The sequence below is a fragment of the Pristiophorus japonicus genome, chromosome 2, assembly GCF_044704955.1.
Source record: "Pristiophorus japonicus isolate sPriJap1 chromosome 2, sPriJap1.hap1, whole genome shotgun sequence".
Taxonomy (NCBI): domain Eukaryota; kingdom Metazoa; phylum Chordata; class Chondrichthyes; family Pristiophoridae; genus Pristiophorus; species Pristiophorus japonicus.
The window spans coordinates 350,282,469-350,303,864 of record NC_091978.1 but is presented as its reverse complement, the minus strand read 5'-3'; the positions used below and the strand labels follow the sequence as shown (position 1 = coordinate 350,303,864).

The following is a 21,396-nucleotide window of genomic DNA, read 5'->3' as shown; positions in this document are numbered from 1 at the left end:
GACGGTTAACCCGGGAGCGTAAAGCACCAGATCGTCTCAACCTGTGACTGTGATAAGATCTCAGAGGAGGGTATTATCATGTATGTACATGCTGTTTGTAGCCAGCAGATGGTGTCATTGTTGGAGGCCACTGAGCAGCACGCACATGGTGCTGCTCTGGTATAAAAGGCCAGACATTTTGTGAGTCAGCCAATTTGGGTGTAAATAAAGCAGAAGCAAGCTTGCTTAATTAAACAGTACTCAGTTTGAACCTTTATTGCATACATAACAGGATTGTATCTAGTTTACGTAGGGTAGAATGTGGGAGACTAGCCAGGGGTGCGTTGGAATAGTCAAGTCTAGAGGTAATAAAGGCACGGATGAGGTCTTCAACAGCAAATGAGCTGAGGCAAGGGCGGAGACAGGCGATGTTACGAAGGTGGAAATAAGCATCAGTGCAGTTCGTTCGGCCCGACTGCCTCCCTGTCTTCCGTGGCTATGTTCGTGCCCGGACGTCCCTGGAGATGGGAGCACACGGTACACGCTGGAGGCCTTCCGGGACCAGTGGGGACCGGCGGGTCTGAAGTGCATCATCACCCTGGGGTGTAGTGTTTGAATTTAAATTGTTAAGTTTCCTTTTAATTTTTTTGGTTAAGTTGCAGTCTTTATTGGTTGTGGCTGCACATGCTTACCTCTATATTGGGTGATGGCAATCACCATCAATAAGTGTGCAATAAGAGTGAGCACTTGTAACTTTTCTGATTTAATTCGTTGTTTGCTTTAATTTTGGTTAAGTTTCAGTTTCTATTGGTTGTGTCCCTTTAAGAAGGTGTGGGTGTGGGGGGGGGAGGGGGTGGCACATGCTTACCGCTTTGGTCAATTGGCATCAACCAGAAGCGTGAGCCGCGCAGCCTATATATATTGTGGGGAAAAAATTAAAGGGAAAATTGCTGTGGGAGTCCGTGCATCTATTTTATAAAAACAACCTTCTAGCAGGGTGGGACTGACTGCTTCGCTCTGGTGAAACACTCTGCGGGCCAGTACCCCGATGACTGCGCTGAGTGGGAGCTGTGACGAATTTTGGAATCTTCGGTGCCCCGTTGCCGTGGGAACGCACGCGGTGACGTCAGCGTTATTTCGGGAACGTGCGTAATCGGCGCGAGGACGTGCGTCACCGGCCGGGCTGGCGCCACGTTCTGAGTGACCCGGCGGGCGGACAGGGGGGAGGGGCGGGAGACGCTCGAGGGCTTGGCGTCAAGTTCTCGCTGAGGCGATCGGCGGATGGCAGCACCTTTCTACCACGATGAGACGGTGAGCGTGAGCGTCCGCAGGTACCCCGAGACGGCGCCGATGGAGAAGAAGAGCGCGGCCGATCGTCGGCAGCAGCAGCAGCAGCAGCAGCAGCCGCCGCCGGTGGTGGGCAGCCCGGAGCGAAGCGCACTGCTCACGCTGTCCTCCTCCACCACCTCTCTCGCCGATCTCGACAGGCTGGCGGTCGCCCAGGCCGACGGGCCCGGCGTCGGACGGGAGCTGGAGGGCTTGGTGCATCCGTTTGTGAAAGGTGAGAGTGGCGAGCGGCGGGTGTTGCAGGCTTTGGGTCTCCGCGAGAGGGAGGGCGAGCGAGCGAGCTCTGGGCCTAGGATTGCCGTCTGCCTCCGGGAGCGGGTGTGCGGGCTTGCGGCGAGGAGTGCACTGTGCACTGAGAGAGCGAGAGGAGACGTCTCTGTCCTCCCCACTGCACTCAACCTGTCAGCTGTCGAAAGCAGAATGTTTAAAACTATTTCTCCTCCCTATCTGTAACAGGTTTGCATTCATGTCTCTCTTTCCCACCCCAAAACCGGTTCTTACATGAACGCTCACAGGCTTGCACCGCACCATGTGTTTTAAGGAAATACCCTGTTTTTGAGCGTCTTGTGACACGACTTTTCCAGCTGCACATGGACACTGCGTGTCTGTACCATTCTTTTTGGCTTCGGGTATGCTTGAAAGGAAACCGAAGTAGTATAGATCACCGGACATTTAAGACAGCACTTCAGAAGTCCAGAATATAAACCCGCTGTCTTGTTGTACTTCCCACCTTCAAAAGCTTCCTTAAGACTTAGTTCTTCAATTATGCTTTCTGTCACCACCTCTCCTGCCCCAGTCCTTTGGCATATTTCACCAGATTTAAGGTGCTATATAAGAGGAAATTGATTAAAATATTGACAGTCTTTAGCACAAATTTTATTGCAGAGTATTTTTGTAACCGAATTTTCTAACTTTTTTTTTTAAACTGAAAGTTATCTTGGATTTAAAAAAAATCTTTGTACATTACAATTTGCAGGTAGAGGATTCCTGCTCGGAAGCAGGGACCAGATTGAAAACTCGCACCCCTACTGTAAGTGCTCATACAAGTAATGCATTCAGGTGCATGTAAAATGTGGCCAAGTGTAGATGGGAGCAGAAAGCTGCAAAGGGACACAGATTATAAAACTGGTGGATGGAGTTCAGTATGGGGAAGTGTGGACTCAAGATGAATCAGAATATTTTCTAAATGGTGAAAGCTAGGAATTTTGGAGGTGCAGAAAGATTTAGCGGTCCAGAAATCACTCAACTAGTGAACAGGTACAAAAGATAATTTAACAAAGCAATTACGATTGCCAGCTTAGGAACATAGATCAGAAGTATGGCATTCAGCCCCTTGTGCCTGTTTGGCTATTCAATTAGATCTCAGGTGACACAAAATCTGCAAAAGGACATACATAAGAATTAGTAACAGGAGTAGGCCATCTAGCCCCTCGAGCCTGCTCCGCCATTTAACAAGATCATGGCTGATCTGGCCGTGGACTCAGCTCCACTTACCCACCCGCTCCCCGTAACCCTTAATTCCCTTATTGGTTAAAAATCTATCTATCCGTGACATGAATACATTCAATAGCTAGCCTCAGCGGCTTCCTTGGGCAGAGAATTCCACAGATTCACAACCCTCTGGGAGAAGAAATTCCTTCTCGACTCCGGTTTTAAATTGGCTCCCCCGTATTTTGAGGCTGTGCCCCCTAGTTCTAGTCTCCCCGATCAGTGGAAACAACCTTTGCCTCTATCTTGTCTATCCCTTCCATTATTTTAAATGTTTCTATAAGATCACCCCTCATCCTTCTGAACTCCAACGAGTAAAGACCCAGTCTACTCAATCTATCATCATAAGGTAACCCCCTCATCTCCGGAATCAGCCTAGTGAATCGTCTCTGTATCCCTTCCAAAGCTAGTATATCCTTTCTTAAGTAAGGTGACCAAAACTGCACGCAGTACTCCAGGTGCGGCCTCACCAATACCCTATACAGTTGCAGCAGGACCTCCCTGCTTTTGTACTCCATCCCTCTCGCAATGAAGGCCAACATTCCATTCGCCTTCCTGCTTACCTGCTGCACCTGCAAACTAACTTTTTGGGATTCATGCACAAGAACCCCCAGGTCCCTCTGCACCGCAGCATGTTGTAATTTCTCCTCATTCAAATAATATTCCCTTTTACTGTTTTTTTTTCCCCAAGGTGGATGACCTCACACTTTCCGACATTGTATTCCATCTGCCAAACCTTAGCCCATTCGCTTAACCTATCTAAATCTCTTTGCAGCCTCTCTGTCCTCTACACAACCCGCTTTCCCACTAATCTCACATAGGCTAAGTGAGTGGGCAAAAATTTGGCAGATGGAGTAAAATGTTGGAAAGTGTGAGGTCATGCTTTGGCAGAAAAAAAATCAAAAGAGCAAGTTATTACTTAAGTGGAGAAAGATTGAAAAGTGCTGCAGTACAGCGAGACCTGAGGGTACTTGTGCATGAAACACAAAAGAATAGTATGCAGGTACAGCAAGTGGTCAGGAAGGCCAATGGTATCTTGGCCTTTATTGCGAAGGGGATGGAGTATAAAAGCAGCGAAGTCTTGCTACAGCTGTACAGGGTATTGGTGAGGCCACACCTGGAATACTGCGTGCAGTTTTGGTTTCCATATTTACGAGGCAGTTCAGAGAAGGTTCACTAGGTTGATTCCGGGGATGAGGGGGTTAACTTATGAGGAAAGGTTGAGTAGATTGGGCCTCTACTCATTGGAATTCAGAGGAATGAGAGGTGATCTTATTGAAACAAATAAGATTGAGGGGGCTTGACAAGGTGGATGCAGAGAGGATGTTTCCACTGATGGGAAAGACTAGAACTAGAGTGCATGATCTTAGAATAAGGGGCTGCCCATTTAAAACAGATGAGGAGAAATTTCTTCTGAGGGTTGTAAGTCTGTGGAATTTTCTGCCTACGAGAGCTGTGGAAGCTGGGACATTGAATAAATTTAAGACAGAATTAGACATTTTTTTAAACGATAAGGGGTTATGGGGAGCGGGCGAGGAAGTGGCGTTGAGTCCATGATCAGATCAGCCATGATCTTACTGAATGGCAGAGCAGGCTCGAGGGGCCAGGTGGCCTACTCCTGTTTCTATTTATGTTCTTATGTGACCAGTAGCTTATATGCCATTTCGGTTCCATTACATCCCAACTTAACAAAAATCTATCTCCAATTTTCAATTGACCTAAAGTCATTAACAAATAACTGTGATGACAAGTTATGCTCGCTTAAGGACTTGATATGGTTTTGGCTCCTTGCCAGTTGCCATTGTCACCAGTACTCCTGGGTTAACACTGAAATAAATGAGAGAAGATTGTTAATACTTCAATGTATTTGAAAAGGCCATTGAAAATAAAAGTAACCAGCATAATCTTGTAGAAAAAAAAATCAACCAGTCAGATAATGTATTGAGAAAATGTGAAATGTACAGTAGTTATTAAGGGAATTGGATATATACTTGAAAAGGAAAACATTTGCATGGTTATGGGGAAAGAGCTGAGGAATAGGACTACTTGGATAGATCTTTCAAAGAGCAGGCACAGGCATGGTGGGCTAAATGACTTCCTTCTGTGCTGTATGATTGTGCATATTGCTACACAATATGGATAACTGAGTAATTTTGATTTTCTGTTTTTAAAGCATTGCAGGATTTGCACAAGCAGAATCAGCACCTAGTGTTACCGGGAACCCCATGCTCGGCCCATACCTCCACTTCAATCTATCATGGCAATCTGCATCTGGCCCAGACAAAGGGAGATGTCCCTGTGTATACTAACCTCAGCAACTACAATCCAAGTCTGTCCAACACAGGCTCTGAAAATTATTCCACTGGCCATGTTCCCTACGCAGGCCCAGCACCTGCACAGCACCATTTCTCAGCCTTGGCTCAGCTTGTGTGTCCAAAATATCAAGAGGAGCCTCAGACAGTGCCTGAAGTAGGTCCACTGAGTGAATCTCCACCACTTTCCCCAATAGAACAAGGAGGGCAGCAGGTCAGAGCTGAAAAGAAGAGACAGAGAAATCGCATTGCAGCATCCAATTGTCGAAGGAGGAAGTTGGAGCGGATTGCTCGACTGGAAGACAAAGTAAAGACCCTAAAATCAGAAAACATTGAATTGACCTCAACGGCCAGTGTCCTGCGTGAGCAAGTGGTGCACCTCAAACACAAAGTGATGAATCATGTCAATAATGGATGTCAAGTGGTGCTTGCTTCATCTAGCCTCCTAAAACCAGAGGAAAATGGCAGCTTTTAACAATATACCCTTTACTATAGCTTGGTTAACAATTGAATTTTGTTGAGAAGTGATAGTTTGGATGCTTATCTTGACTCGCTTGTCTCCAATAAGCTGCTAAACGTGATCAGAGGTTATTCATTTGAAATGCTATGTGGAGCAACTTTGAATACTTCATCTTGAGGAAGAATAAGTAGAGACAATCTGCAGAGCCTAGTGTACCTCCTGTTAGTGTCTGATCTCGTTCCAGCTCTCTTGTGAAAATACTTTTTGGTAACATTTCACCTGTTTTTGGAAACTTATTTTCTTTAAATATACTTTTAAAGTTTTCTTTGCAGCAAAAAGAAATGAACATTGATGGAAACCTCTTTGCAAAACAGACTTAATTTACTTGCCTTGTTGTGGGGGGGGGGGGGGGGGGGTGGGGGGAGGTATCTGCTGTTCGCTATTTAAAGTGAAATTGAAAACCCGTTCAAAACGAATGATTCATGATTTCCCCATTTGCAAATAGTGGATCTTTTTCCACCTGAAGACGACCACACGTAGAAGTAGAAAGCATAAGAGTAAGGGTTTTTAATTTAGATTTTTCAGATTAGCTTTGATATGCTACATTATTTTTTTGTGGAGATTGCAAAGGTTTAAGATCCTATACACTGGAACGGATGTTTTAAAAGTGCAAAATAATTACAATGGTGTATGATCTTTCAGAGACTGAAATTTAATACAAGAGCAGAAGGAATGAAGAAGATTGTCAACCGATCATTTGTTGTTGATGTCACACTTTAACAAGAGCTTGGAGATGGAGTTAATTATCAACATTATGTGCAATTGTTTTGGCTAAATACATTAAACTTGGGATTTTATAATTTGCTTTTGTATAGTTACTGTATGCATTAGGAATATGTTAAACATCTCGAGGGAAGTGCTCCACTGGTGGAAGAGGGCTGTTAAGTTACCTATAATACTCAGATAGTTCAGCCATGTTCCTTGTATAGTACATGTACTGATTTAGGTGTCGGGTTTGTCCGAGTCTCCTCTTGAGTTATGGGTTTCAAGCTCCACTCCATAGGCTGGAGCGCATAATCTCGTATGTCTGAGAGTACTTTCAGTGCAGTACTGTTGGAGTGCTGCACTGTATGAGGTGTTGTCTTTCGGATGAGCTGTTAGGCCAATGTCCCATCTACCCTCGGGTGGATGTAAAATATCCCATGGCACTTTTCGAAGATTGGGTGTGCAGTCAACATTTATCCCTAAAACAGATGATCTGGTCATTTATTTAATTGCCCTTGTGGTGTGCACAAATTGGCTGTCGCCTTTCTTACTTTACAACAGTGACTACACTTCAAAAAGTACTTCATTGATTGTACAGTGCTTTGGGATGTCCAGAGAGCATGAAAGGCACTATAAGAAATGCAGGTTCTTTCTGTATTCTTAAAACTGATGTTCAGGTATCCTCCATATGTTCTTAGACCTGCTGTACCTGCACAACTTCCTCTTTTTTTTCAATAATACAATGATTGTTCAATGGTACTAATTGCTAATTTAAGAGTGTATATTTATCTAGAATTTAAATGCTAAGGTGTCTGATCAATTTTCAGACAACGACCAAGCAGTTTCTGCTGTAAGTTAACTTGCACTTGGATTAAGATTGAAATTGTTATAAACCTCTGCCATTTAAAATGGAGATGTTCAATACTTTAGGAAGATGGCTATTCCTGGATTTAAAAAAAAAAAATCTGGAAGAGCTACATGCAGATAAACATAAATGAAGACCATCAGGCCCATCATTGCTTACCCTGTCCAGTGATGCTGACTCCCGGCGGAGCAAAAAAAAGCAAAACCGGTGGCTAATTTCAGGAAAATCTTTGGGAAATTCCAATAAATACTGTATTGTTCAAGGCCATAGTTTGCCCCTTATATTGTGTTTTACATGTGTATTAATGATTTCTAATAGTAATGGCAAAACTTCAGTGCACTTCTATACATGATTTATGGGTTTAGTATGTTTGCAAAGCAGTTGGTAGTTTCTTCCATTTTTGTAGAAAGAAAAATGTTATAATTAAAAAAAAATCTGCACATTTTGTAAGCATTGCCTTTTTATATTAACCAGTTAAAAGAATTGTTAGTAACTTCATTATCCTGTTTTTTGCTCAAAGGGGGGAGATTTTTTCCAATATAGACTTCAATGTTGCTATTTTAATAATGGAGTTAACTTGTAGTGGGTAAATAAACATAATTGTATTTCATCATCTAACCAAAGAGATCATTTGTATATGGTACTACTGAATGCTTGGTGATAGTTAAGTGCTTCCTTTTTTCAGGTACTGTTTCTTTTAAAACTGCAGTAATTAACCTGTCTCCTTTTTAAAAAGCTGCCCTTTGACCTCTCTAACTACTACCAAGATCCAGTTACTATTCATCGAGGTTCAGAAACATACACCACTCCCTCTACCCTATAGTCTGGATTATGTCCTACCCACAATATTAACACTGGCCTTGACAAAGGTCACCAACAACATTCTGTATTATGCCTTCTCGTCCTCCATAATGTCTCCTATGTAACCCATCTTCCATTATCTGAAACCAAGGCATCAGCTTCAACAACACCAACAACTTGTATTTATATAGTGCCATTAACATAGTAAAACGTTCCAAGGGGCTTCACAGGAGCGTTAACAAACAAACTGATACCGAGCCACATAAGTAGATACTGGGGCAGGTGACCAAAAGCTTGGTCAAAGAGGTAGGTTTTAAGGAGTGCCTTAACTGAGGAGAGAGCGAGTGGTGTAATCCGTGCCCATCTTTCCCGTAATTCCATGTTTGAATCCCTACAATCTGGTTTCTGCATCTGCCACAGTACCGAAACAGCTCTCATCAAAGTCACAAATGGCATCCTTTGTGACTGACGAAGGCAAATTAGCCCTCCTCGTCCTTTTTGACTTGTGTGCAGCCTTTGCCACGATTGCCCTTTTCCAACGCCTCTCCCTGCCTCTCCACCATCGTCGAGCTGGGTGGGACTGCACTAGCCTGGTTCCATTCTTATCTATCTAATCGTAGCCAGTGAATCTAACCTTTATCCTCTATTTCTCATCTACATGGTGCCCCTTGGCAACATAATCTGCAAACACAGCTTCATTTTCTACGTGTACGCTGATGTCCAGCTCTACCTGCATTATTTCTATCGTAATTTTCTATGATACCTCACCATCACTTCTTTCGATTCCCTCCATGGTCTCTAAATTGTCAGACTGCTTGACTGACATCCAGTTCTGAATGAGCAGAAATGTTCTCCAATTAAATATTGGCAAGACCAAAGCCATTGAATTCGGTTCCTGCCACAAACTCTGAAGCGGAACCAGACTGTTCGCAACCAGGACCCAGCACAAGTGGCATGAATAGAATCTACCTTCATGATAACAGTTTAGGTGACGTTTATCAAGTCCCCTCAGATGCCTACTCATGTGGGTGGCAAGTTATGTCCAACTTTTGTCTTTGGCTGAACCAGACAATTTGCAATCTTGGTGTCATATTTGACTGTGAAATGAGCTTTCGACCGCCTATTTCCACCTCCGTAACGTCACCCATCTCCGCTCTTGCCTCTGCTCAACTGCTGCCAAAACCCTCATTCATGCCTTTGTTACCTCTAGATTTACTATTCAAACGCACGCCTGTCTGGCCTCCCACATTCTACCCTATGTAAAGTTGAGGTGATCCAAAACTCGGCTGCCCGTGTTCTAACTCGCACTGAATCTCGCTCGCCCATCACCCCTGTGCTTGCTGACACATTGACTTCTGGTTAAGCAACGCCCTGATTTCAAAATTCTCATCTTTGTTTTCAAATCCCTCCATGGCCTCGCCGTTCCCTATCTCTGTAATCTTCAGCCCCACAACCCATCCCGAGATATCTGTAATCCTCTAATTCTGCTCTCTTGAGCATCCCTGATTATAATCGCTCAACCATTGGTGGCCATGCCTTCTGTTGCCTCTTCCGTAAGCTCTGGAATTCCCTGCCTAAATCTCTCTGCCTCTATTTCCTCCTTTAAGATGCTCCTTAAAACCTACCTCTTTGATTAAGCTTTTGGTGACCTGCCCTAATTTCTCCTTATGTGGCTCGGTGTCAATTTTTTTAAATTTCATAATACTCCTGTGAAGCGCCTTGGGACATTTTACTAAATTAAAGGTGCTATATAACTACAAGTTATTGGTGTAGAGCTTGGGGTTTAGGCAACTGAAGGCTCGGCCACCAATGGTAGAGTGATGAAAATTGGAGATGTGCAATAGACCAGAATTGGAGGAGTGTAGAGATGTCAGAGGGTTGTAGGGCTGGAGGAGGTTGCAGAGATAGGGAGGGATGAGGCCGTGGAGGGATTTAAAACAAGGATGCGAATCTTAAAATTGAGGTGTTTCCGAATGGGGAGCCAATGTAGGTCAGCGAGCACGGGAGATGAGCTCAAGTTTAGAAGGTGGGAGGCTGGTAAGGGGAGCATTGGAATAGTCCAGTTTAGAGGTAACAAAGGCATATGAATGCTGATGCTCAGCTTTACCGTCACCACCACTCTTCAATCAATGACTTGCTATGCAATGGATGAAATAAAACATCCTGCACATCAATATCAGTAAGATCTGTTTGGTGCCTGCCTGATACTCTAGCAGAACGATTCCATTCCTCTTTCTAGATGTCTGCTCAAGCTTGTTGCACAACTTTAGTCTGCTCCACCCTGCTCAAATCTCACATCCAATTTATCACCACCATTCTACCCCGTTTCTGAAGTATCTCCCTATTTCAACTTCCCGCTCCTGCAGAAATACTCTGTTGTGCTTTTGTCATTACATGGATTCCAATGTATCTCTGCCTCCTGCACTTAACTGTCCATTGGATCCCCATCCCTCAGTGTTCGGGCTTCAAAATCTTCAGAAATCCTCTGGCTTACAGCTCTGCATCTCTGCTTTTCAATTCTAGTTCACTTTGTCCCCCATCATAATGTTCCATTGGTGGCAGAGCCTTCAACCATTGCACCTGGATACTGTGGAACTCTCCCTAAACTTTATCCCTCCCCACCTTTAAGCCTCCATTTAAACATGCTTCTACAGGCCTGTATTAGTTCCCTCTTCTTTGTGTCTGCAGCACCTGGGATATTGTGCTTATGTTACTAGAGTTACATAAAAGTTGTATTATCATCATAGTTCTGTTAACCACTCTAGGAAACTTAATTTTTTGTAAAGGACATTTGAATGGATGCTCTTTCAATTATGCTGCAGTTGATTTTGAAATCCGTTGCAACTAAAACCTGCTTTAGCCTTGGAGCATGCAGTAAGAATCCATTGGTCACTTCCCTATTATGATTGCATTTTTACTAAAACACTTGAAGTTGCATCAGTGCCAATAAATATATTCCCCAGATTTGCAGAAGATATAAAATTAAACCTAACTGGTAACATTTTGGGGTCTGAAAAATTGGAATGTAGGCTGTCCAGTCCTTTTTGGGTGGATTTATTGCCTGTTGAATCTTGCTCTGTGAGTTGATCATAGCTAGAAATACTTTCCACTCAATTAAGCAACTAAGCCAAGGGGTAGTATGTGCTCGAAGAATTTCCCATTGTCTCTAAATTGAGCATTATGAAAAATATACTCAGCAAATAATAAAAATAGACATTTTGATCATATTTTTTCCAGGCAGAAGTAAATAGGATTTTTTTAAAATACTAGTGGATCTCCTGTGACATTGTTCACAGTAAGTTGCAGGAATACTCTTCATCCAGTGTTCATTTTGCTGGTGTCGTCTCTTCTGGTTCTCGCTCTTTTTAATGTTTTCTTTCTACAGTTTTGCTTCTGTTTCTGTCTCTTTTTGATGTGCTTTTTAAAAAACTTTCTTTGCTCCCTTATTTCTGCTGCTCTTTGGCCTACGACCCTCTTCCACTCTCACTATCATCCTTTTCCTCTGTACTGTGCCCCTTTCTCCCTCGCTATGCCCTTGTCCCCTACACTTGCTATTTCCCTTCCCTTGAAACGTGTATGCATACGGGACACCTTGGGGAGGCAGCAGGAAAAGCTACAGTGGTGAGCAAAAATAAAATTTAACCTGCAGGGAGAACACAGCTCAATAAATACAAACTTTAAATAAACCTTAGCTGTACTTCGAGGCCAATGTGATGGTGCTTGGAGGAGCAAGAGTCATGCCTAGCAGTGGTAGGACTTGGAAGCTAAATATAATGGAAAGTGTACATACTTTACAGTTTAAGACCAAGTCCCATGACACCTAGAAGTTGTACGATACCCAGGTATGGCATAAGTGTGACTGACAGAAAAATGTGATAGTTACAGGAAGTAAGTGTCAGGTTAAAGATTTATAATATTTAATATTTAAAAATATGAAGAGACATTAACTTTAACTTGATCTGACCTGAAACATTAACTCTGTTTCTCTCTTCCACAGATGCTGGCCTGACCACCTGAGTATTTCCAGCATTTTCTGTTATTTTAACTTCAACTATGTGGATTGCTTCTAACAAATTATTAGGGCTAATTATATTGGAGCACATTAGGTACTGGGACAGTCTTAGAATATAACTTTTTGTGACTCTCTGTCCCTGCATTGGTGAGGGTACTATTTTACACCTGTAAAGTTCTTATAAACTGTGGTTTATGACCTCTCACATTTCTCGAGAATTTGTTCCACACAATCTTAAACCCAGTGTTTATGTGTCTAAATGGTATTGAGTTTTCCAAATAGCTTTATACCAGTAAGAAATGTCTGTCCATATAGAAACCTTCATGGTGAGTTTATCTGAGAACTTCAATGATGTGATTTTGCTTTATAGTTGGCATTAGTTTTGCTTTATAGCCATATCACAGCATTCAGTTACACAAGATCCTCATCATTTTTGTGTCTTCTCGCTATTCACTTTGGGGAACCGTGTGAAGTAGTGGAAGGATTTTCAGGCTGATTAACAGTCTGACTGACCGCGCTAATGCTCCTTCCATGGCCGTAATCATCTTTCTACCAGCCGATAGAGTGGTTAGTCTTATACGGCAGGAGGGTTTTACAGGCTGCCACAACCCATAAGATGAGGGTAGGCGACCCACACCCACCATCCCGCTGGATGTCAACACAGAATTTAAAGCTGGAGCTCCGACACCGCTCGCCAGGACTCTCTGGAGTGGCGTTTGAACCCTGCACCTTCCGCCCCAGAGGCGTGGATGCTACCACTGCGCCAAAGGCTCACTGCTGTTACATAACATAAAAAATAGGAGCAGCACTAGACCATAACACAACACGATCTAAAACGTGACACTACCTAAAACAACATATGGACCCTTGAATTCATTGTCATTCAATGGATCATGGCTGAACTTTTACCTCAACTCCTCTTTCCCGCACTATCCCCATGTCCCTTGATTCCCTCAGGTCCCAAAAATATATTGATCTTAGTCAATATACTCAATGATTAAGCATCCACAGACCTCTGGGGTAGAGAATTCCAAAGATTCTCAACCATTTGAGTGGAGAAATGTCTCCTCCTCTGCCTAAATAGCCGCCCACCTTATCCTGAGACTATGACCCCAAGTTCTAGACTCTCAAAGGGAAAACAGCCACTCAGCATCTACCCTATATAGCCCTCTAAGAATTTTTATTCGTTTCAATGAGATAGTTTCTCATTCTTCTAAACGCCAGAGAATATAGGCCCTCTGAATCCCAACATTTACCAGTCTCTCACCTTTTAAGTGGATCAATGTTGCAGCCAGGAATTACAGGTGGTGGAAGTATAAAGTCAGTATCGACAAAGTGCCTCCTCAGTTAACTAGGTACAGATCCATCTCTGAGGTTCCCATCGCCTGGACACATAAGAGGCAGTGCAGGTGGATTCCGAGAGAATTCATCCCATATCAATTATCAGAAGTCAAAGACAGCGAGACATGACCTAAATGTAACGGGAAACACAACACGATCTAAAACGTGACGCTACCTAAAATGACATGCAATGGGAAACGTGAAACAACTTAAAACTCGAAAGGTGACATGACCCAAAACTTGACACGACCTAAACCATGACAACCTAAAATGGGATGCGATGGGAAATGTGACAAGACCTAAAAACACTAAAACAAGGGGGGTACCTGAGAAGGAACCATTTATAATATCAGCTAGTATGGGGCCAGGAAAGGAAGTTGGGTGGTCAGCGGTTAAGGGGGCAGGGGATGCGTCTCATGGACAAGATGAGTTCAGAGAGCATTGAGAGGGATAGCAAAACTAGAGAGTTGTGGATTCAGGGCTAGGACAGGGGGAAGTTTGGCTTTGGTTGACAAGGAGAAAGAGGCGCAGATGCAGCTGAATGTATGGTTTACCAATAAAGAAGCTTCTCGCACTCACTATTGTGGTAAGGGTGAAGAGGCCAAGGAGGAAGCTTTAAGGAGACAGTTGGTAGGGAGAAAAATGCAAGGGGTTATTTTTGCTCTCCAGGTGATCCTGGAGTAGTGGATGATTTAGTCAGAGGAAGGTGAAGCCCATTTGCACTTGATGTAGTCTAGCCAGATCTGATGATAGATGTCTAAATCAGTTCTGCGCTAGATATGCTCAAATCCACGTCCCTTAGACTTGAGACAACGAAGATAAGGGACATACCAGGGCGATAGACTGAGATGGAAAGAGTGTAAAGATATTGCTGCAAATAAGGGTATCAAAAGTGGACTTGGAGGAATGGTTGAACAGATGGATAGACAGCTGCAGAAGTATTGTGATGGAGGGTCAAAAGCTTTCCAGTTGGGATTTAGAACGTGCAGTTATGTGACTTGGGGAAAAATTATTTCCAGAGACGGAGACAGAAGGAAGTGGGGTTAGAAGGGGGTAGGGAGGAAGTGGTTTGTGCGGAATAAAAATATCAAGTCTATGGCAATAGAGAGGTCACGGGAGATGGCAAGGTTGAGGGAGTGGCAGTGAATACGGGTAGGGAGATTATATGGAGGCAGAGATTTAGGGAAGACAGGAAGTCAATTCACTCCAAAGGGAGAGTGGAAGGGGGGCTGAGATTAAGTTTGAAATTACCGAGGATGAGCAGTTGCTTTGCGCAAAGAGGAAATGAGGGAGAATATCACGCAAGAAATTCAGCATGGGGCTTGAGGTGTCTGTAGATAACGAGCATTGTAAAGCAGGGATGGAACTAGGAGAGGTGCTCAAAGGAGAGAGGAAGATGTAATTTGGTGATAAAGGCCACATCACCACGGAGATTGTTTGGGCAGGGATGGTGATGGAAATCATTGCTTATGGGTCAAGATGTCACCATCTGTGAGCCAAGTTTCAGGATGTCAATACAATCATGGATGGTAAGGGCATTGTTTACAAATGAACTGGCATGAAGAAGGAAATGCAGGGGGGCACAGTCCAAGGCAGCAGTGGTGGGTGGGATGGGAAGTTTGGCATAGTTACTCACTTGCCAGAGTGTTGGGCAGGAAGGTTGGCAAGAGAAGAAATGGGGCAGTTTGGGTTGCTACTCATAAGAGGGAAGGGGAAAAGACAGGAGAGAAGGGCTCGAGAAAAGCCAAAAGCAAAGGAGGATAGAAGTAATGGGCTCGGGTCTGGAGCAGCAGCCATTTTACTCTTTTGCCCTTATGTCTACATTGAATTAAAGCAATTGGTGGCACAGTCTACGTCAGATTGTGATCCCCTGCTCTCATCGACACAAACAGTGACACCTCATAGCAGATAAATTTCCATGGGAGTTCTCTAGCTCGTCTGCCATAACTTCCACCAAAGATTGGCATTAATGCCGTTTTTCCCTAGTTTCTGCAGCTCTTCTGCCGAAATTACAGTGGATCACTGGGAGAACACCTGGGGAAACTTACTCTTTGCTGGAGAGCCATGGAAACCAAGGTATCCCAGCATTCTTAATGTTGTGGTCACTCAAAAGTGTTGCAATGAACTTAAACTTGAACCAAACAATTAGGGTATGATCCAATTCTCATTTTAAGCTCTTCCAACTGGATGCAACAGGAACAAACTCAGACTTGTCTAATTTTGCCTGTCTTCATTTGCCTAATTCTAAATGTGTGCACTTTATATACACTGCACTATAATCTTATGTTCTCAAAATTCCTTACTTCAATGAACTTTCTCTTACACAAGCTTGAAATAAGAGATATATCTTAAAGCACAACCATTTTTATACTTTAAACTTCATTCAAATTTCTTCTTTATTCTTAGAGAGTTATTATAGTGTTTAATGCTTTGCCACTGGGAGTAGTGAGCTAGTGACAATTGCATTTTCGAGCAAAAAGTGAACAGTTGAAGCTGAGGGGAGAGAGCAGGGTAGTAGGATTAGTTTTTGACTACTCCAGCTCCAAGTTAGAACCTAAATATTGAGTAATCGGCAGGCTATTTAATCATGGAAGGCATCAAAGGAGAGCCCAATCCTATACTCAATTGATAACCAGATATATGTGCTTTCAAGCAATCACGGATAGTAATGAGTGGCAACACTGGCAGATTCCTTACCCTGATCTTGCTCGGCGTTAGTGCGGAAAATTGTAGCCCCCTTACAGCACAGCGAGATCTCTTTCCATCACAAAACATCCAACCTGGTGAGTGGGCTTCAATGACGCTGACTGAAATGAGGCATCAGGAGCTACATAACTACTTACAATCTTTTTCACCATGTCTCCCTGAGGAGAAGCACATGGCCTTCCCTCGTCACTGACCCATACTAACCCGGTTTAAATTGGGAACATGGCAGAGTGGAGGTTGGAGCCTATCCCAATGCACTACACTGCAATATATAGGTGTTCCAATGCACTATGCCATTCCTCTCCTACTCACTTCTGCTGTCACTTCAACCTTACTTGTATCTTTGAAATACTTCAGATTTAAGCTTCTCAGCAATCATCTTCAACATTTGGTGATTTTCATTATTTCTTTAGGGTCAGTTTATGAATACGTTGCTGCTGTCTAGAAAAATGAATGGTGAAGTATCATAATTAATTCATTACAAACAAGGCGTTCTGAACTTTTTAATAAAAAGAACAATTTGTCCACATTTTGTTACATGCCTGGAATCCAAAATCCTTCCAATATCAAATGAAAATAATGTTATCGTAGAAAATATGCAGGTATAAAAACCACCGCACTCTATTTACAATAAAGTCTGTTCCTTTAATATTTAAATTCCTAACTACACATACAATAGACATCTTCAATTTTCATCGACATTTTTAAACAAAGTGCAAATCAACAGGAGAAACCAGAACTCAAAAGCACATAAATCTAGCTTCATGATTTGCTATTGCTTAAGTTTTCATTTAAACAACCAAAACTCACGTTAAAAAAAAATCCTGTATCTGACTGTCCTCAAATTGATTACCTCAATTACACCCTTTAGTAATTCAACTCAAGAAACTTCTCCAGTCCTCAATAATTCAAATTTTAACTCAATGTATGAAAACCAGTTTTCCAATACAAGCAGCTTCGTATTTCCTGACTTGTTTCAATATTACCTGCATTAGTTTGCAAACAAAATGCTATAATTGCAAATTTAAGTATTGCATTTTTGTTAGTTATTTAATGGACCTTGGAGCCCAAGGTTTGCAAAAGATTCTAACCTGCTACACAAGAGGTAACAATAGTCCTTTGCAGGAAAATATGCACTTTTAACTTAATTGCAATCAGGTATTTCTTGTTACAGGAATATTAATTCACCTATTCAATCTTTGTGTTACCGCCTCTCGATACATGATGGAAATATAGATGAGGAGTAGAAAAATAACGAATAGGTCATCCAGAAATCCCAGAATTCCAAAAAAAGCCTCTGGAATAAAGTCCAGCGGTGACGCTAAATAAAATAAGGCACCAGCCAGGCAGAGGAAAATTCGTATGCGAAACATCCAGAAAAGGCCGCCGATGGAAAACAGTTCGGTGAAGGCATGACGCAGTAGCGTGGGTACATCCATTATACGATCCATCAGCTGCAGTAGAAATGTGATAAATTACCCTTAAAATGCTGACCAGTACTATGTGGTGCTATTTCCTTACTTTATACAAGACCATGATAAGGAATAAACATGAAATCATATAACAGTCCAAAGCCACCAAAATGATCAAGTGATAAATAAAGAGCTCATTTAAAAGTATAAATATCCACACGCAATCTTTCTCATGACTTTTGGATCATTGAAATGAACTGAATGAACAGAATGGCTCGTTTAAACAAACCGTCTGTGTAATGTAACAAGATTTTTTATTTATTTGGCATGGAAGGGTTTTTTGTTTAATTTATATATTTCTTATTTAAAGTTAGGTTCAGATTACCAAGGGTTCATTTTCAGAGTTGAAGCATACTTTTCTGACTTGATAGTTGGAGCTGCTGAACTGAAGAGTGGTTATCAATTTTGATGGGCTATCCCAAAGCGAAATAGGTTAGCCATTAAAACGGTTATCTAACCAAAAGAAAAACTACTGATGTTGGAAAACTGAAAGAAAAGTTTTGGTTATCTAATCAGATCTGAGACAATGGGGAAGTGGCCTCGTTAGCATGTTCCAGAGAAATTTACATATTGAAGGGTGGAAGATGCCTGTGCATGGACTTAAAAATAAAACATGTGGTGGCCGTTGCATACCAGCCACCACACGGGCGTGACAGTGCTAGGTCTTGTTCCAGTGGCAACGATTAACCAAGACGATTAGAAATCAGCTCTGCTGCATGGACCTAGTGCGCAAACATATTACAGTGTGGGCTGGCCCGTGCTCCCCTGGACCCTCGCTTCTTCTGGGCCCCGAACTCACGCCTCTCCTGGGCCCCGATCACATCGCTCTGCAATCTCTCGCCGCTCCTGCTGTATCTGCCCACGCTCCAATCAGCGACCTTGATTTTGGTGACGTCAAATCCAGTTGCCCGTCTCCAAGTCGTTGCCCTCCTGCAGCAGCTCGCGCTGCTCCTTGAAGTGGCATGTCTTCACACTGCTCCCGGGCCGCCGCACCTCGTTTTATGGCCCCGACCTGCGGCTGGTGGTTTCTCGCAGGTCGGGGCCTCCACGCTGCTCCCGGGCCGCCGCACCTCTGTTGCTTTTATGACCCCAACCTGCGAGTTAACGCCATTCAGTTCAGGGGTGCTACCTTTTAATGGAGGCCTGCCTCACTTTACAAGGAACATTTTGCATTGACAAGAGTAATAGGAAATAACTCAATCTCATTGTGAAAACTGTATTCTGTATATTATATGTAAAATAAGCCAGTTTGAGGGCCCAGGTGCTTTTTAGTTTGTTTTTTGAAAAATAGGGAAACACGTAATGGCATGAGTGAGATTATAGTATCCAGAACAAAGCATCTTGTTACAGTCCTGGGGTTATGCTACAGCTTAACTAAATATTGGGCAGTAATATACCCCCGATTATAGGGGATTTGAGGACTGTTTAGTGGAGTGATTGGAGATGCTGAGCCTAAGAAAATATCTACTGCAGGCCCAAAATTTGTAACAGTCTGTTTAAGTGAATTGAACAAATGAAATTAATTGAATGAAAAACATCAGCTCAATCTCAAAACATTTACATTCTGTTATAATGCGATCCCCCTTTGAAAAAATCTTCCTGTTCGAGCTGCTTGTCAGATTTCAGTCACTATGATGTTCTAGCAGCATGTAACCAAGTCTGGCTTGGTTTCCAACTCTGCTCCCACCAGCCTTCCCCAAGTATCATGGCTCCAGCAGTATTTACAGCTTAAGACATAGATGCCCAGAGACAGCAGTGAGGGGCAAATGGACTGTATGTGGTCACTGACTGCATTAAGAATGTTATTAATGAATAAGAAAAAAAAATTATTGTGTTTGCAGGTGGATTTTGTCCTGTTTTGATAAAAATGGATTGTTCAGGAAACTACATGCATTCTCCTGATTTATAGAAAGAAACAAAGAGCCAAACAGAACTCAATACGTCAAAATCTGGATAAGGCGAGCTGATCACTGGGGCCTGTAATTAAGTGAGTGGCCAATTTTCAAGATAAGTACTTTAACACAAGTACTCATGATCTTAGAATGGATTACACACAGAGAATAGCAAAGATGTTGAGGAAAAAGAGACGTGAATGGGGATATTGAAGTAACATAGAAAATAGGTGCAGGAGTAGGCCCTTCGAGCCTGCACCGCCATTCAATAAGATCATGGCTGATCATTCCTTCAGTACCCCTTTTCTGCTTTCTCTCCAGACCCCTTGATCCCCTTAACTGTAAGGGCCATATCTAACTCCCTCTTGAATATATCCAGTGAACTGGCATCAACAACTCTCTGCGGCAGGGAATTCCACAGGTTAACAACGGAGTGAAGAAGTTTCTCCTCATCTCAGTCCGAAATGGCCTACCCCTATCCTATGACTGTGTCCTCTGGTTCTGGACTTCCCCAACATCGGGAACATTCTTCCCGCATCTAACCTGTCCAGTCCTGTCAGAATCTTATAAGTTTCTATGAGATCCCCTCTCATCCTTCTAAACTCCAGTGAATAAAGGCCCAGTTGATCCAGTCTCTCCTCATATGACAGCCCAGCCATCCCTGGAATCAGTCTGGTGAACCTTTGCTGCACTCCCTCAATAGCAAGAACGTCCTTCCTCAGACTAGGAGACCAAAACTGAACACAATATTCCAGGTGAGGCCTCACTCACCTGTACAACTGCAGTAAGACCTCCCTGCTTCTATATTCAAATCCCCTAGCTATGAAGGCCAACATACCATTTGCCTTCTTTATCGCCTGCTGTAACTGTGTACCCACTTTCAGTGACTGATGAACCATGACACCCAGGTCTCGTTGCACCTCCCCTTTTCCTAGTCTGCCGCCATTCAGATAATATTCTGCCTTCGTGTTTTTGCCCCCAAAATGGATAACCTCACATTTATCCACATTATACTGCATCTGCATTTGCCCACTCACCTAACCTGTCCAAGTCACCCTGCAGCCTCTTAGCGTCCTTCTCACAGCTCACACCGCCATCCAGTTTAGTGTCATCTGCAAACTTGGAGATATTACACTCTATCCCTTCATCCAAATCGTTAATGCACATTGTAAAGAGCTGGGGTCCCAGCACTGAGCCCTGCGGCACTACCTGCCTGCCATTCTGAAAAGGACCCGTTTATTACGACTCTCTGCTTCCTGTCTGCCAACCAGTTCCCTATCCATGTCAGTATATTACCCCCAATATCATGTGCTTTGATTTTGCATAATAATCTCTTGTGCAGGACCTTGTCAAAAGCCTTCTGAAAGTCCAAATATACCATATCCACTGGTTCTCCCTTGTTCACTCTGCTAGTTACATCCTCAAAAAATTCCAGAAGATTCGTCAAGCATGATTTCCCTTTCATAAGTCCATGCTGACTTGGTCCGATCCTGTCACTGCTTTCCAAATGCACTGCTATTTCATCCTTCATGATCGATTCCAACATTTTCTCCACTACTGATGTCAAGCTAACCAGTCTATAATTACCCGTTTTCTCTCTCCCTCCCTTTTTAAAAAGTGGTGTTACATTAGCTACCCTCCAGTCCATGGGAACTGATCCAGAGTCGATAGACTGTTGGAAAATGATCACCAATGCATCCACTATTTCTAGGGCCACTTCCTTGAGCACTCTGGGATGCAGACGATCAGGCCCCGGGGATTTATCGGCCTTCAATGTCCCTAACACAATTTCCCGCCTAATAAGGATATCCTTCAGTTCCTCCTTCTCACTAGACCCACGGTCCCCTAGAACCTTAGGAAGGTTCTTTGTATCTTCCTTCGTGAAGACAGAATCGAAATATTTGTTCAATTGGTCTGCCATTTCTTTGTTCCCCGTTATAAATTCACCCGAATCTG

General features: G+C 43.0%; 2 protein-coding genes across 8 annotated transcripts in view; one reads left to right on the top strand and one right to left on the bottom strand.

The window, feature by feature from the left end:
- The first annotated feature begins 1,210 nt into the window (after window positions 1-1,210).
- LOC139249234 (transcription factor Jun-like) lies at window positions 1,211-12,234 on the top strand. 3 transcript variants are annotated; one of them, XR_011591121.1, is made up of 4 exons: window positions 1,212-1,540; window positions 2,303-2,356; window positions 4,988-5,853; window positions 12,015-12,234. XR_011591121.1 is itself a non-coding variant. In XM_070872283.1 (3 exons), the coding sequence occupies exons 1-3, from the start codon at window positions 1,261-1,263 to the stop codon at window positions 5,599-5,601; spliced, it is 948 nt and encodes a 315-aa protein (XP_070728384.1). In that variant the 5' UTR covers window positions 1,212-1,260; the 3' UTR covers window positions 5,602-6,000. The 3 variants fall into 3 exon arrangements, 2 of the variants coding, with proteins under 2 accessions (XP_070728385.1, XP_070728384.1); XM_070872283.1 differs by lacking the exon at window positions 12,015-12,234 and having other exon boundaries at window positions 4,988-6,000; XM_070872284.1 differs by lacking the exons at window positions 2,303-2,356; window positions 12,015-12,234 and having other exon boundaries at window positions 1,211-1,540; window positions 4,988-6,001.
- The window catches only part of LOC139249265 (E3 ubiquitin-protein ligase RNF170-like), a 58,437-nt gene continuing 41,459 nt past the window's right edge, over window positions 4,419-21,396 (bottom strand). Inside the window, exons 7-10 of one of the 5 annotated variants that reach the window (XR_011591125.1) lie at window positions 17,265-17,530; window positions 16,068-16,517; window positions 13,297-13,500; window positions 4,419-4,641 (exon numbers count right to left, since the gene is read on the bottom strand). Coding sequence is in view for 2 of the 5 variants with exons in the window: in XM_070872285.1 (XP_070728386.1) it covers window positions 16,478-16,517; window positions 17,265-17,530 (306 nt within the window). In the remaining 3 variants the exon portion in view is untranslated. Of the gene's footprint in view, window positions 4,642-13,296; window positions 13,501-15,744; window positions 16,518-16,700; window positions 17,531-21,396 lie in introns of those variants that run through there. The other 4 variants (XR_011591122.1, XR_011591123.1, XM_070872285.1 and 1 more) reach the window with 4 other exon arrangements.

Coding starts and splice junctions, on each gene's coding strand:
- LOC139249234 (XM_070872283.1), top strand. CDS start 1,261: ATGGCAGCACCTTTCTACCACGATGAGACGGTGAGCGTGAGCGTCCGC. Junction 1,541..2,302: donor GGTGCATCCGTTTGTGAAAG/GTGAGAGTGGCG, acceptor TACAATTTGCAG/GTAGAGGATTCCTGCTCGGA. Junction 2,357..4,987: donor TGAAAACTCGCACCCCTACT/GTAAGTGCTCAT, acceptor CTGTTTTTAAAG/CATTGCAGGATTTGCACAAG.